Source organism: Melanerpes formicivorus, unplaced genomic scaffold (genome assembly GCF_026170545.1).
Source record: "Melanerpes formicivorus ecotype bairdi unplaced genomic scaffold, bMelFor1.0.p_v2 SCAF_49, whole genome shotgun sequence".
Classification (NCBI taxonomy): domain Eukaryota; kingdom Metazoa; phylum Chordata; class Aves; order Piciformes; family Picidae; genus Melanerpes; species Melanerpes formicivorus.
In genome coordinates, this window is record NW_027142401.1 from 4,246,494 (window position 1) to 4,263,318 (window position 16,825).

General features: G+C 44.2%; 1 protein-coding gene across 1 annotated transcript; it reads right to left on the minus strand.

Moving 5' to 3' along the window:
- Nucleotides 1-10,475: 10,475 nt before the first annotated feature.
- CFL2 (cofilin 2) lies at nt 10,476-16,483 on the minus strand. Its single transcript, XM_068160355.1, has 4 exons — nt 16,367-16,483; nt 14,617-14,924; nt 14,419-14,495; nt 10,476-14,324 (listed from the first exon to the last, which is right to left on the minus strand). The coding sequence occupies exons 1-4, from the start codon at nt 16,367-16,369 to the stop codon at nt 14,212-14,214; spliced, it is 501 nt and encodes a 166-aa protein (XP_068016456.1). The 5' UTR covers nt 16,370-16,483; the 3' UTR covers nt 10,476-14,211.
- Between the last annotated feature and the right edge of the window lie 342 nt (nt 16,484-16,825).

The following is a 16,825-nucleotide window of genomic DNA, read 5'->3' on the forward strand; positions in this document are numbered from 1 at the left end:
GGGAAAGAGAAGAGAAAGAAGCAGATGTATCAGTCTCATGATACATACCAAACTTTAATGGAAGAAGCAATGCAGAAAAGGCAATGCATTACTATCATTATAACATGTACTGATAAGGCCTGGCCAAACAAGCTCAGGAAAGATAGATTCAAACCGAACCAGGTACCAAGAGGCGCTGGTAGGAGAACTGAGGGGATGAAGAGGGCTACCTTGCCAGAAAAATCTTGGCATGAACAAATAAAAAAAGAATATAACATCAGGAGATTTACTTAAAAAAGGGAAATGAGAAGGCTACTGAAGTAGGTGCAAAATAAAATGTCCACAAATATATTTGGGCTGTAATGTGAAGGTTTCAAAATGTGGAAGCAGGGTTCTGGGAGTTCACCATCAGACAAGCAAAATGGGAAAAAAAATAATAAATTTAATGTGAACTTGCTAAACTGGGGGGAAAAAAATAGGTGGGAAGGCAATCTGACTTGATAGCTGGCAATTGCAAGTGGTTGGAGTGAAAGCCACGTAACACTGATGAAATATTTGTCTTCATGTACTGTACCCCCAGTGTACTCCTCTGCTGCCATATTATTCTAATGATTCCAGACACTAATTAACTTGTATTAAGCATTTCCAACTTCCACTGAGTTTAAAGAAGCTAGCCCTAATTATTCCAGGATTACACCAATCCTGACAAAAAAAAACCCAACCCACTAACTTCATCTATACATAGGACACACATGCACTGCTTGAATTCCAAATGCACATCAGGTGAGCTACTTTGCCTATCATTCTTGTTTTCTAGCTGGTCTGTGGTAAACTCATACTTCACTTTTCCACTCAAACCACCACAGACACAATTCCCCTGGAATCATAGAATTGAATCATAGAATTGTTAGGGTTGGAAGGGACCTCAAGGATCATCTAGTTCCAACTGCCTGCCATGGGCAGGGACACCTCACACTAGAGCAGGTTGCCCAGAACCAGCCTGGCCTTAAAATCTCCAGGGATGAGGCTTCTACCCATTCCAGCATCTCACCACCCTCATGGTGAAGAATTTCTTCCTAACATCCAATCTGAATCTACCCACTTCTAGTTTTGCTCCATTCCCCCTCGTCCTATCATTACCTGACACCCTAAAAAGTCCCTCACCAGGTTTCTTGTAGGCCTCCTTAAGATACTGGAACGTTAACAGAAAGCTGAAGCTGACCAAAGTTTGTCTCAACAACCAAAGCAAACCCCAAACTTCGCAGAATCGTAGAATCAATAAGGTTGGAAGAGACCTCAAAGGTCATCAAGTCCAACCTGTCACCCAAGACCTCATGACTACTAAACCATGGCACCAAGTGCCACGTCCAATCCCCTCTTGAACACCTCCAGGGATGATGACTCCACCACCTCCCTGGGCAGCCCATTCCAATAGGCACTCACTCTCTTTGTGAAGAACTTTCTCCTCACCTCAAGCCTAAAGAAGTGCTGGCCCTTGGATATTCAAAGCTCTAAGAACAGAGCATGCTTGACTACACCCTTAGGAACAGTATGGGCATGGCACAACTCCCAGACTCTGAAATGCTTGCAGTCAGGACTTCAGAATCTGAGGAATTCAGTTAATTCATATCACAAATCTTCATAGGGGGAGGGTGACCAGAACACTGTGAAAAAGATTTTTTTAAAGGAAGCAAGAGCTGGTGTCTGGCATGGGCAAGTCTGATACAGCTTAACTCTAGGTTTTATCTGAAGTTATACATTACAATGCCTTTACGTGTCCCCTGTGGCATTATCAGCAGCTGAGATTGGATGGACTAAATTTCACCACTGCTGTATAAATCTACAGGAGTCAGAATACTGGAAAGTATGCAGTTTAAAGTACATACTAGACAAGAAGCTGAGATGCAAGTGACCATCAGCCTTTCCATTTTTTTCCCCCCAGTTTTGCTAGCAAAGAACCATATGACTGTCATCATTCACTACCTGCCAGAGACCCAAACATCTGATGCTTCTGGTCTGTGTTAAATCTAAGTGCACAAATTTGAAGTCAGAGAAGAGAAGATTTAGACTGGATGTTAGGAAAAAGTTCTTTACAACGAGGGTGGCTGAGTACTGGAACAGGCTGCCCAGAGAGGTGGTTGAGATATCCCTGGAGATATTCAAGGTGAGGCTCAAAAGGACTCTGGGTGACCTGATCTAGTTGAGGATATCCCTGCTAGCTACAAGGGGGTTGGACTATATGACCTTTAGAGGCCCCTTCCAACCTGGGTGATTCTATGCTATCTGCTGTGTAATATGCATTTGGAGAGCATCCAACTCTAGCTGGAAGAGCTGGACTTGCTGTACAAGCTGTATGGAATACAATAGTCCAGTGTTGCCTGGAAATGCACAGAGCAACATGCAGTGGCTGTCATAAACACAAAGGAAGTTCAGCCCCTCCACAGACACCCTGCATACCATCGGCTGAACTACCAAAGACTGAGGCAATTCTCAGAAACATTTGAAACATTTCAGGCATGGTGCCTTCCTAAACATGAAAAAAGAAAAAGCCAACAAAGCAACAAAACCTTTCCCAAAATAAGTGAGAAGTGTAGATGCCTAAATTCACTGCCTGGTGAGGCAGCAGGAGAAAAAGAGGGGGAACGTTCAGCCCAGCTTCTGCAGGAATCCCCCTCTCAACCCACGTCTCATTCAGTTGTCTTCCTTGTGTTGTCAAACAGCACCCTCAGATGGCCTGCTTCATACAGCTCTTCATCACACACTTTTTGTCTTTTTTTAAGATCAGGAAGAGGAAAGAAATACTCACTGCAGTGCCTTCAGTTTCTGCTGCTTGAGGCTGCAGGGGAAAGCTCAAGGAGATGAATTAAGCATTACAAGAGGCTTCAGAAAAGGAAGCAGTTTAAAACTCTTGAAAGATCTTATAACAATAGAACTCCTGACTATTAAAAGGCTGCTTTGGGTCTTCTTTTTTATATATATATATATATATATAAAAATATAAATTCTATATTAAAAGATATATATTAGAACATATATATTAATATATATATAAAGGTGTGTTTTATATATATTTTTAATAGATATAAAAAAATATATCCTGTACATGTAAATTCAGTAATCATGCCTGTAATCCTTGTGGCAGCTTTCTGTACATTTTAGAATACAGAGATTTTCTTGGCTTGACTATGAAGTCTCAACCAATGAGCCATCCAATTAACTTTGGGCTCTCTCTGTTGATGCACAGTTTGTTTTCATACCATTCCTACAGCTTCAGTTTTCAATATGCCACAAATTTGTGCATCTATAGCATCTCCTCAAGGTCCTTATTTAACCCATAACTGGGGCTAAACTATAGCAGTGGCTTTATCACCCAGTGATCCTCTCCTGGGAAAAGGAGAGAAGACCTGAGGGCTGAAATGAAAAGAGGTTTAATGAAACAGCCAAACTAATACCAATGCAAATATAAAGTATAGAAAGTTATACTCAGCCCAGTGGTCTCAATAAACAGGAAAGCAGTCTCCAAGAGAAGGAAGAGGAATGATCAGGAAGAGACCAAGCAGCAACACATCCCACACTCCTCCTCCTCAGCAAACTTCCCCCTTTATACTCAGCTGATGATTATTGTCTGGGATACACCTGCAGCCCGTAGCTGGTCTAGGCTTCTGTCCCAGCAAAACTAGGACACCCACACTGTAAGTACTTATCCTTTCTGTGGAAGGTCACAGCTGAAACCAGATGTTTTAATGATTGCAAAAAAAAACAAATGAGACTTTGGGCTTCTGGCACTGAGAAAAGCATAAAATAACCCAACACAGCAATTCCACAGCTAAATGGTGGAGCCTGGATTTCCTCTCCTCCATGAGAGGAATGGAACCATTCAAACACATTGAGAGATTATTGCAAACTCTTTGTCACTTTGCTAAGATGTAGCCAAGTTTTGCTTTGCTTTTTTTTTTAACTTTTGAACCAATTTTAAAGAAGGTAAACTGGTAAATGGATCAAAAGTTTGGTTCTTTTTCTTGTTTGCTCTTGTTTATTTTTTTTAGAATAGAATAGAATAAACCAGGTTGGAAGAGACCTTCAAGATCATCGCGTCCAACCTATCACCCAACACCACCTAATCAACTAACCCATGTAACCAAGCACCCTGTCAAGTCTCCTCCTGAACACCTCCAGTGAGGGCGACTCCACCACCTCCCCAGGCAGCTCATTCCAATGGGCAATCACTCTGTGTGAAACTTCCTCCTGACCTCCAGCCTGAACTTCCCCTGGCGCAGCCTGAGACTGTGTCCTCTTGTTCTGGTGCTGGCTGCCTGGGAGAAGAGACCAACCTCTGCCTGTTTACAACCCCCCTTCAGGTAGTTGTAGAGAGCAATAAGGTCACCCCTGAGTCTCCTCTTCTCCAGGCTAAGCAGCCCCAGCTCCCTCAGTCTCTCCTCATAGGGCTTGTATTCCAAGCCCCTCACTAACTTCGTTGCCCTTCTCTGGACTCGTTCCAGCAAGTCAACATCCTTCCTAAACTGAGGGGCCCAGAACTGGACACAGTACTCGAGGTGTGGCCTAACCAGTGCAGAGTACAGGGGCAGAATGACCTCCCTGCTCCTGCTGGCCACACTGTTCCTAATGCAGGCCAGGTTGTTTGTGATAAAGACTGAGCATGCTGCTGATTGGAGGGAGAAGGATCAGAGGAGAATCAAAGCTAGCAGGGAGTGAGAAGGATGGTGATGAGGTGAAACTAAGGTAACTGAAATAAACAAAAGGATTGGAGAAAGCAGGTGAGTAATTTCTGCATGAGGGAGAAACGGCTTTGGAGGAGAAGCGAGACACAAAGCAAGTCAAAGGGAGGGGAAACACTCCATGTTGTCATTTTCCTCTTTAAGGAAACGAAGACAGGCCAGGACGCTTATACCTGTTCAAAGGGAACCAAGTGTTACTGTCTGGGGAAATGACAGATTCTGATCTGAGAGTAAGTTGTCTTTGCATACAACATGACTTGAAACTTCACTACCATTGAATGCATTTCAGTGATGAGAGATACTATGGCACCACAACGCCCTTCCTTTGTAGTCTTTCACACTGTGCCAAACAGATGGGGAAAGCAAGCCTGACAGCATTATCCCAAATACATTAAGTGCACTGTTTGTTTCTATAACCTTTCATTTTCAACCCCTTATAAGACACTGAAGAACTACATTTCCACTAGTTATGAATCATCTTTTAAAAAACATTACACATGTGAAAACATCTAAACATTCGTCACAAGTATAAATATTCCATTCTATATTTATCCAGAGAGCTCCAAGTTTATAACAATGGAAAATTATCTCAGGCTAATATCATAAAGTATTGAGAATATTCATCTCTCTCAAATGCTGGTGCCTGGTTGATGAGATGGCCTCTGATTATTTCAGGATTAAGCACTCCATTAATAATCTCATTCCCACTGAGTGCTCCTAAATACTCTCAGCAAGCCCATTTGTCCCTTTTCCTTGACTGCGATTACATCCCCGTGGAAAGGAACAGCTCTACAAAATTGGGTCAAGCAAACAGTTTACTCTTTCCTGGAGTAGCTGTATATTTTCTATACATAATGCCTCCTTCCTTTGATAACAGTTTCATCCAGTCTGTATTACACAAAAACATGATGCAGTGTGGGGAGCGTGAGGACACCAAAACCAAGTAACTAACAAAAGAGAAAGGAGAGATCTGCACGGGCAACTTACAGCATAAAACCCTTTTAGCAGAGAAAAATACAAGCTTAAAGAAGTTACTAATTTCCTCCCCCCCTCAAATATGTCCTTTAGTAATTAAAGGCTTTTATCTCATACCTCAAAAAAATATGGGCATGTTCATACTAATGCTGTAAAATGTGACTGAAGAAAAAGCCTGTGTTCTTCTCCATTAGCCACTGAATATGATCCAAACACTGTTTTAAGGAAAAAAAGGGAAAGCTTGTATTTGCACACAACCTAAGGTGCTGATGCAAAGGGAAATAACTCTTCTCAACTACCCACAATTTGCTCTTACAGCAGAAAAACTGATTATTAACACCATTTGTAAGGGGGAAAAAAAGGGGTGGGGTGGAAAAGAGAGGTAAAGGCAGGAAATTGCAGGTTCCTTAAATATCTAGACAGAAAGTATTTACAGCAGAAATATAAAAGCCTCTTATTCCATTTCCTGGATGTTAGGTAGTAGATTTCCAAATTAAAGCTGTTAAAGTAAGATTCTGAAGTTATGAAGATGTTAAATATACTTTGAGGTATCACTATTGCTCTGTGCAGAGGAGAGCTGCAGATAAACACAGAGCCACGTGCTTCTTGAATCTGGTGTGCACAAAGCTGTCTACTGGGAATGCCTCAACTCTGCATTTCACTATTAGGGCAACTGCTTCAGTGCTGTGAGAGGAATTCTTTTCTCCCTTCTGGTAATTGGGAAAAAATTAAATTTCATAGCTGAGATGGCTGACTGTATGACCAAGAGAAAAAGCTATAATTGCACTCTGCCCTTTCTATTGTTGTTCAGCCTGGAGAAGAGAAGGCTTCAGGGAAACCTGATAGCATAGTTACAGTATGGGGGCCTACAGGAAGCTGGAAAGGGACTCTAAAAGGGCATGTCATGATAGGACAAGAGGTAATGACTTTAAACTGAAAAAGAGACTAGATTTAGGTTAGATGTAAGTAGGAAATTCTTCACTGTCAGAGTGGTGAGGCATTGGAACAGGCTGCCCAGAGGAATGGTGGATACCCTCTCCCTGGAAGCATTCAAGGACAGATGAATGGGGCTTTGAGCAGCCTGGTCTAGTAAAAGGTGTCCCTGCCCATAGCAAGGGGTTTGGAACTAGATGATCTTGGTTCCTTCCAACCTAAACCATTCTATGATTCTATTCAGAGTGAAAAAGGATGTGAAATGGTTTAGAAGGGTTGAGGTTCACAGTAACCTCAACGTATCCTAGGGCAGGAAGTTTATCTAGCTCTGCAATGAAGGAAAGTAAACCACTCTCATGTGGATGTTCCAACACTTTTTCAACCTTGTCATGAAGATTTATGGCATGTGCTCAGTCAGAAGCTCAGTGGAAGACCACTTGGCTTTAAGAGGGTTGTCATCCTCCCTCCTTGCAAAACTGAGACCAGGGTACAGAAATAAAATCGGTTTACATCATTACTAATATTGATGACTTTGAAATGGTGTTTAGGAGGCGTTGTGAGCATTATGTTGGCAGTGCTGAACTTCAGACAGTTAAAATCACAATGAAGTGACTGAATGAAAATAATAATGAAACCAGAACAACTGCCAGAATTACCAAAAGGTTATATACCTAAATATAGCTTGTCCTGAAGATACCTCCAGCCATTGCACCTGTTGAAGTTAATCTGTAAAACTGGTTAGACTCAAAGCCAGATGTTTTTGTCACAGCAGGTAACAAAAAAGAAATCAAAGGTGATTATCACTGTGACCCCGGGAGCTGTTTCACTCAGCCTTACCAGTGAACAAGGCATGCAGCCAGCTTGTAAAGTCTTTGTCTAAGAATACTTGGGACGTTCTTTTCTGTTTTCACTGATTTTCCAGGTTGGAACTGTTGCACATGAACCTGGATGGGCTGACATTCTCATCAGAACAACCCAACAGGCCCAACTGGCATTCAGGGCTAAACATGTTTAGTGGCCACAGAGGCTAATGCCATGCATTTGTTTCCTATGGGTGTTCTACAAGATGCCTTTCCACTTTAGTCACACAGAATAAATATTGTTTAGAGATTCTTGTTACTTGGAAAGAGAGTTCTGGGAACCGATTTTGAAGTGTGGATGCAGGGGAATAATGCAGCACTACAAAGGCAATTCACCAGCCCAGAAAAATAAAAACCTTCAGGTGACAGATCCTGCATCAGTGTAGCCAGTGAAGAGCTAAAACTATGCTACAGCTTCGTGAAAGAATTTATGCAGGCAATGAATTCTGTGGACTGGGAAGTGTTTCATCTCTAAGTCACACTTAAATAACAGAGCTAAGGACTATAATATATGGCCATAAATTATATTTGTCACTTGCAGTCACCTAATTAAGAATGACACCATCCTCACTCCTGATGTACTAGCTTAATTCTTGTCTTCAGTGTAATCACACAATACACATTTTTAAGGGGTTGTTCAAATGTAGCTTAGGTGCATCCCCTATATGATACTGACAGCCAAGAGCATGGCTTCACAGTTGTAGGAGTTAACTAATTTCACTGATACAGAGCTGTATGCTCACATTTCATTGCACAGTTGACACTGTGGAATCAGTACATTCAGGCAGAGCAAAAGATAACATAAGCTCAGTCTTTACAGCTGCAAGCTCCTGCTGAAACTAAAAGCAAATCCTTTGCTGTAAGCCTTCCCTCTGCCCCCCCTCTCCCCCTCTTCGCCAGATGTACAGGTCTGTGAGAAAAACTGCTCCTTCTATACCTCCCTCTGCTTCTCTGCACCTTGTTTGCTACATGCACATTCAGTTTTCTGATGAAGCAGCCAAGATGGAAGAAAAGCTTAGCTCTCGCATTAGCCTTAATAGAAGGTCACAGATGAAAGCAGTGCTGCCACTAAGAGGAAGCAGACACAAATAAGGCTCTCTAAACTGGTTCTCAAAAATCACATCTCCTTTTTTTTTCAAGCCAGTGTATACCCTGCAGCTGTGCTCACCAGAGAGTAACTGATGCTTTTAACTTTCTGCATAATGGAGAGAGAGAAAAAAAAAAAGCAGCTTTTGAGGAGCATAATATTACAGCATCGAGTTTTACTAAATCAAACCCCTACAATCACAAACAAGAGAGGGGGAAAATAGATACTAAAAGGTACAAGTGGAGATTGTCTGTAAAGCTTTAAAGGAGATGGCAGGCAGATGGTAGGGATTTGCAGTGACACAGCTGTTTTTAAAAATAAAGAGGTGGAAGAGGAGAGGCATGATTACAGCTACACACACACACACATTCCTAAGCCTGTTCACACAAGAAGGAAGGAAAAAAAAAGAAAGAGAAAAAGCTAGCAGCAGGAAATTGAGGTTTAGGGGGGTGGGAAGGAGGGTGTTGTTGTTTTGGTTTGATGATCTGAATTGACATTCGGAAACTTTTTCTTTTTAAATAACCAGCAGCACCTTCAGGTTGCTTTCCCAATCATTGCTTTCCTGAGTAACTACAAAGCAGGGCTGACACCAGAAAGATTGCCCTACAATGAGATACTCACCATTATCATAGTATAGTATCATAGTATCATTCAGGGTTGGAAGGGACCACAAGGATCATCTAGTTCCAACCCCCCTGCCACGGGCAGGGACACCCCACACTAGATCAGGCTGGACAGAGCCTCATCCAGCCTGGTCTTAAACACCTCCAGGGACGGGGCCCCAACCACCTCCCTGGACAACCCATTCCAGGGCTTCCCCACTCTCATGGTGAAGAACCTCCTCCTCACATCTAGCCTGAATCTCCCCACCTCCAGCTTCATTCCATTCCCCCTAGTCCTATCACTACCTGAGATCCTAAGAAGTCTTTCCCCAGCCTTCCTGTAGGCCCCCTTACTTTCAGTAAGTTCAATGCTTTCAGTGCCTCCACCATAGCACACAGGGGTTTGGTGGGGTTTTTTTTGCTGCAAGCCTTACAATACAACAAGACAATTCTATCAAATGACATAAATTGTTACCTCTTTGAATTTCCTCTGCAAGGCTTTCATGTTTCACTATAGTGGGTGTTGGTTTTTCTTCAGGTGCTACTAGTAGATTGCATAGGCAAGCAGCAAAAGAAATAGGAAGGTGTATGGGAGCTGTTAAGGATTTAACAGCGTGGGGGGTGAGGCAGGGAAATGCCCAAATTCAGTAGGGTATAAACAAGCACAGAATAGGAATACAGTGAGAACAGAACATTTTTGTTAAACTAAGCAGTAATTTATATAAAAACTATTTCATAAAGAGAGCTTTCCAAAGCTTGTTAGGTAAACACTAAGAAGACATCTGCAGAGTAAAAGCCTCTCTTCTCTAGGGTATCCGATGAAGCGGTCTCTTGACAGCTTTGTTGACAAAATTAACTCTCTTTCAGTTAAGCTGTTCCTAGATCCACGAAATTTTACATTAAAAGGAGAGCTTTCACTTCTAGCAAAAGGATCATTTTTGGATCTGCATGATTCTTCACCTTTCCCCCACACACACACACACACACTTCATCAGCTGCCTTTCTTCCAAGGATTAAAAACGACTTGTCTGTTTAAACAGACTTTTTGCTTTTTAAAACTAAAAGGCATCTGATCTTCTGGACAAAACAAGACCCAAAAGAAAGGAAAAGGTCCTCCAGCACCAACACAGTAAAAACTTCTTGATACCTATTCCAGAGCCGGGCAAAACCCTGTAAGGAAAACACATTTACTCCTCCACCTCTCCTCTCGCAGCACCTGGGCTCTGCCCAGTCCAAAGACAATGGCAGAGCGCAGGTGCTGCGTAGCACCCACACATACACACACAAACAAAAACTCGACATGTGAAGACATTTAAATTAATTTTATTTTATGCCAGGTTCTCAAAATTGGAAGTATTTCAAAGAAAGTCAATACTTATATAGACAGGTGCTACATTTGATGTTCTTTCATCCACCGTTAGTGCCGCGTGTTTCACTCTACAGTCGTTAGAACTCACCACCGCCAAACTAAAGGGAACTGAGAAGTTTATTAAAAATAAAGTTAAATTAAAAAAAGAAAAAAAAAAGAGGCAGACATTACAATTTGGTTTATACTGGAATTGGCATAAGAGAGTAAAGCTTATTATTGGATTGTGGCAATCGCTGCATTCCATCTCTCATTCGGAGGGAACGGTGCACAAGAGTCATCTCCCACTTAAAACGCTTTGGGTTTTAACTGAACATACTCCAAATCCATTTAATGACCTGACCAGGAGTGGTTCTTACACTCAAGTCTATATAAATTCAAGCTTTGCATGTCTAAAAATTGCCACAAGCATAAACATCACCTACTCACCCCCCCCAGTCTTGGGACCGATTTCCCTTTCCAGAGAAATCAACCCCGCCTGTCTGTACCTCTTCCAGGATTTACCAAATCAAACAGAACAACCCCTGGGTTTTAGAAGAAAAATGCCATCTCTGCACAAGCTGCTGCTCTCAGGAAAACTTTTATTTAGACATTGCTTTACCGATAACCGAAGCCAGGACACCCCAAAGTCACATCTACACGGAGGTACACAGAAGACACTCAACTTGAGAGAGGATTTTCCTCCGCTCCTCCATCACAATGAGGCCCTCACCATTTTGCATAATGACAGAAAACAACAGCTGACAAACCATTTTGGAACAGATGCCAGCTGTCTCTCATTCATTTAATAATTCAAACAGTAACAGTTCTGTAGCACTTTTATTGTTTTGGGTTTTGTTCAGGTTTTTTTTTTTTCCTTTTTCTTTTTTTTTTCCCTTTTTTTTTTAATATTTTGTGGGGGGGGGGTGTTTGTTTGGTTTGTTTTTTTTTTACAGCAAGCCATCTGAATTGGACCTCGCATCAGTCAGTCATTTCAAGAGCAAACCGAAGGCAGGCTGATCCTGTTGGATCCAGAACTTGTTTTTGGTTAAGAATCTTAACATAAATACAGTTTGTGCTTCAATTTTCAGGATCTACTTGGACTGAGTGAAGATAACACCTAAGCTACTCTGAAGAAAAAAAAACAACAAGAGAAACATTTCATCTTCATCTTTCCAGGCTGTTTGCAGCGAAGACAAAACAATGTATTTAAACACAGTACTGCTTAAAGCAACAAAAAAAAAATAAGAGTTCACTGTCTACAATGAAATTCAAATGGTTTATTAAAATTTAAAACAAGTTTTTTTTTTTTCAGTTTTGGCATTTTTCTAAAGAAACCATTTATACCTTGTGAGGAGAGAGAAAAATAAGCAGGTAAGAGAATCATTGCGTTTATACTGGACTGAACTCAAGTCAAACGCAGAGCACAAAGGAGGTCGTTACATTAAACTGGGCTTTGCACACAACGTGAATAATCAGGAATAGACTGGTTTTGAGGAATAAAAAGGTAATGTGGGGGTTTGTGGGGTTCTTTTAAATCTAGACAACATGCATACCATCAAGTTACTTCTCGACCTTAAAAGGTACCTGAAAGGAGAGTTTTGTAGAACAAAACCGAGACTCGTTAAATACACTTAGTAAGTCAGTGGTCATCATGCCTTTTTAGTTTAAGTCTAGTAAAGTTTAGTCTACATAGAACAGCTAACACAATGAGGTGTGCAAGTCATAGGGACAGCCAGAAGCCTGAAACGAAGTCTTAAAGTTCTACATGACAAGAGAGCCTAAACACAGTACCAGTAGGTTATTTGAACTATGGAAAAAAAGGAAGGAAGAATAAAAATGTCTTTGATTACTGCCTGCTTCCCCGTTGCAGCAGGGCTACAGGACTGAACACAGAGGGCCTGCATTTAAAAGCTCCACAGTTCTACTCTACCAACTCTTTAAAAGAAGGTAAAGAGCATTCCTTCTAGCAGCACGTACAGTTCAGCTGCGAGCGGCTGCCTCACAGCGCTCCTTTATGCATACCAGGAGAATCATGTCCAGTTTTGCCATTTGTGGATAACGATGACAAGATACAAAAGCATGTGTTTGCCATAAATAGCTCTGGCCAACGGTGGATTGCTCACACAGAGCAGATCAAATTCTCTATAAGGAGAGCATTATTTGGCACCCAGCCAAAACATGTCCCCAATGCAAGCCTCAGTAGTGGCAAACACTTTCCAGTTCTATTTACATAGAAGCTCGCAAGTAGAACAGTTCACTCGGGCTGTTTCTTGTACCAGGTCCATTTTAACTGCTCCACACTCAACAAAAAGTATTTATCAGCTTCATATTCTGCAACCTCACTGTCATTACACACCGCCTTCCTGGAAAAGGCGGCAAGCTGCTGAAGATTTTTTTGTGCAAGGTTTTACTCTGACATGTAGAACTTTAAGAACATTCAGGTAGGAAACACACTGCGTGGTTAATTGCTTCACGTTTTTGCATTTCTGACACAAGTGTTTTTTTCATGACACTAATGGTCTCTAGAAGGTGGTAGCTTCTTTACTTTTGACTGTAAACTAGGATCGTGTCCTTTGTCGAAGGATCAGAACAGAGCCACAAAGTATTGTAAAGCTAAACTGGGATTGGGAATGAAAAAAAGAAACCCAAAAAAAAAAACCAAACCCCAACTTGAATTATTTAAACAGGAGATTAACGATTGCTTATCTTTACAATACTTTCCACAGAAGTTATCTGAAATAGGCTTAAACACTTAAAGACTATATTCTCCAATGAAAACAAGGCAACGTTCTGTAATAAGCCACAAGTTTTATTGCAACGTGGCCAGGTGTTTTTTCTGATCTCAAAGAAAAAAAAGAAGAAACAAACCCCAAAACAAAACAAAACAAAAAAAAACCACAACAATGTTCCATTTAAGGCTCTTTTCAGTACAGAAATTGCCACCGTGACGGATGTCTTACAAAACTTTATAGTGTTTCAAGACTCACATGGTAAACAGGTAACTTCTACGCCTGTTCAGTAGTGTACATTCAATGGAAAACAAAAGGCATCGTAACAGCTACTTCATTTATAAAGATATGCATGTAACAGGAATGAAAACTGAGGTACTACAATAATCTGATGACACAGTTACAGCAACTGAATTGGCATTCCTTTGGGGGGGAGGGGGCGGGTCAAACATCTTACAAAAAAGTGCTTTAAATGCATAGTGTTGTGTGCTGCCATGTCACAAAAAATAGGCTTGTCAAGGCAGGTGAGGTGTATGAATGCACAAGAGCCTCATGGAACTGCAATCAAGTGCAACTGTAAGTAATACTGTATAGAGTCTACCATCCGACCAGTGGACGATACTTTCAAGGCATTCAATTAGCTTACCCTTTGCTGTCTGCTAGACTATTCACATTAACTATCACATTCATTGTACACGTTGCAAGGAATGCCTGCCACGTCACTTTTGGCTAAGAGGATGACGTGAAAGCATTCCTTGGATCCTACATAAAACTACCAGGATTAAACAGTCTAATGGCAATCGCTGGTAGACTGCTTAACAATTACATCTCCTTCAGGGGCATTGGGGAAAGGGACTTATTTTTTTCGTGGAGGGAAGGGGATGGGGAGACTAATACTATTCCAATTGAACGAGCTGCAGAAATGGAAGCTCCTTAGATCCAGATGGCACTTGTCTGTCTTTTTATAAGGGTTTTCCTTCAAGTGAAACTACAACGTTGCCTCCCAATTTCTCTCCAAGTGTTGAACGGTCCTTAATATCATCCAAACCATTTACTTGCCACTCGTGTTTAATACCTGGAAAGACAGACGCACAACAATGCACTTGTGAGAAGCTGGACATCTAAAGGGCACCGTGACTAACGAGCAAAAACATCGCGTGGGCCTGTACCTGTGAATTTCTTTTTAATGGCATCTTTAGAGCTTGCGTAGATCATCTTGCTTTTTAAAGGTGCGCTTTCAGGAGCCCTTGATAGGAAAAGAAGAACAGAAACAAACCACAACAGGACAGTTATTCAGTCATCTCGTGTTAACTCCAGAACATTCAATTTTAACAGCAAGCATTGCTTTTGTTTTTTGTTTTACACACCAGAATATAAATACCAGGTCTTCTTTCTTAGACTCCTTTGTCTCGTACGTGGCATCATACAAAGCGTATCTGCAATCATTCAAAGGTAGCAACTTCACGAAGGCTGTGTAGGGGTCCTCCACCGTGTCTCCAATGTCACCAACCAGTATCTGCTTCGACTCCTCTACAATTATCTGTTTTTTGTCATCGCTTAAGCAGAAAAGAACAGCTTTCTTTCTTTTTTTAATCTCTTCAGGGGTCGAAGATTTCCTCACTTTCATGTCATTAAAAACCTTTATGACTTCATCATTCACTGTAACTCCAGAAGCCTGGAAAATGAGATCAAAGGAGTAATTTAAACAGCAAAAATTAACACCCCCTAGAAAAGACGACAGCCCACAGTGCCAGATAAAGCCTGCCTGCCTGCCCCCATAAATACTACGCTCAACCTGAACACACTAGAAATCGAGCAGCCTTTACAGGCTTGGGGCAGAAGATGTAATAAAGGAGGTGTAAATTCTGGACTCTCTTGTTGCAGATCTCAGCATCTTCTGCTGTTGTTCTGGACAGCAGTTTTTAGACAAGCAGGCAGACAACTGTACTACTCAAGCAGTTTTCCATTACCTTACCATGCAGTTGGCTTATTTGCGGGGGGTGGGGTGGTGGGATCTGAACAGAGGAGTTTGTAGTATTAAGTTGGGGGGGGTAGTGGAACAAATGCTACAGCAGCAGCTCACATCCAGCACTGTCATGACTCTCATTTAGTTGGGTGATGTAAGGCTCTCCAAGCAGCAGAAATGTTTTCTGCATTGTGTCAGCTTCTACACCGCGCTTCAAAAACTCCCGAATTTATTTCGTACTGGTGCCCAAGCATAATTTGGTTGCTCTTCCCTCATACGAAAATACCAGTTACAAAGTCTACAGCTCTCCCAGGGCCCATAAACTGTTCAAAACCTGAGCCTAAACCGGCAAGAAAACAAAGCAGTGACAGGACACACCGGGAGCGAGAGCACAACAAAAAGAAGATAATTTAGGGAACCCCTCATCTGCAGCGCCTTTGCTCTCGGTCCAACAATTGCATCTGACGAGGAGGGCGCTGCCAGAGCAGGCTGCTTGGGGAAGGCAGGTGCACGGCTCGCTGGGAGCTGCCGGCTTTGTCCCCGGGAGAGCTCGCCTGCCTCCTTTCGCGGCTTTGTTCGCCGAGACGGCGTTCGCTGCCGAGGAAAGCGCGTCCGGCGCCCCGCGTCCTCCAGACCCGCTCTCGGCCGCCCTGGCTCAGGCTCCAGCGCGGCTGCGGCAGCGCCGGCGCCTCCAGCCGATCGCTCCCACGCCGGCCGCGGACGGTCCTCGGGGCCGGGACTACGGCGGCTCGCGGCAGCCGCTTCCCTGGAAGGCCGCCGGGAATCCCTCTCTCCCCGGCCGCCGGCAGCGGCCGGACCCCCGCCCCTTACACGTACAGGCACTCGCATGCCTGGGCGATGCCGCAGGGAGCGCTGCGCCGCCCGCCGGGCCCGAACCGGCGGCCCGGGGCCCCGCCGCGGCCCGACCGGCCACCCGCTCCTAACCCGCGGCCGCTCCCACCGCCCCTGCCCCCCGCACCCGGCTAAAATTAGACTAAAATGGCCGCCGGAGCCGCGAGGCCGGGCCGGGCCGCGCCGGGCCGAGCCGGGCCTGCTCAGCTCAGCCCAGCCATGCGCCCCGCCGGGCTGCGCTACCCCTCCCCACGCAGGCCTCCCCCGCCGCCCTCCTCGCTCGGCCGCGCCGCTCTTACCATTTCGCCGGGTCCCGGGGCGGCGGCGGCTGCGGCTGCCTGCGGTGCGGGGCTGCTGCACGCAGGAGAGCGCTGCGCTGGGGGCGAGGCGGGCGGGGACTCGGGCCGGGCGGGGGCTGAGCCGCGGCGGCCGGGGAGGGCCGGTCACATGGGCCGAGCCGCCACCACGTGCCGCCGGGCCGCGCCGCGCCGCCCCCCGCGGGGCAGGGCCGGGCCGGGCAGGGCCTGCAGCTGGCGGGGCCCGGCCGCCCGCACGGCGCGGGGAGGCGGCGCCGCTGCCCTGCGGGTACAGTAGGCAGCGCCCGGGTGCGTCGCGGCTGCCGCCTGCCTGCGCGGCCGCCTGGGCCGTCCGCAGGCCTGCGCTGGCCGGTTGCTGGCAGCCGAGGGGGCGATGCGGCCCTCAAGCCTGGCGTGGATCACAAGCGGGCAGCAGTCGGCGTCAGCTCGAGGCACGATGGC

Excerpts from the sequence above, each read along its gene's own strand:
- CFL2 (XM_068160355.1), bottom strand. Across the intron at positions 14,496-14,616 it reads GACCTGGTATTTATATTCTG|GGCTCCTGAAAGCGCACCTT; the intron begins GTGTGTAAAACA and ends TTTCCTATCAAG. Across the intron at positions 14,325-14,418 it reads CATTAAAAAGAAATTCACAG|GTATTAAACACGAGTGGCAA; the intron begins GTACAGGCCCAC and ends CTGTCTTTCCAG.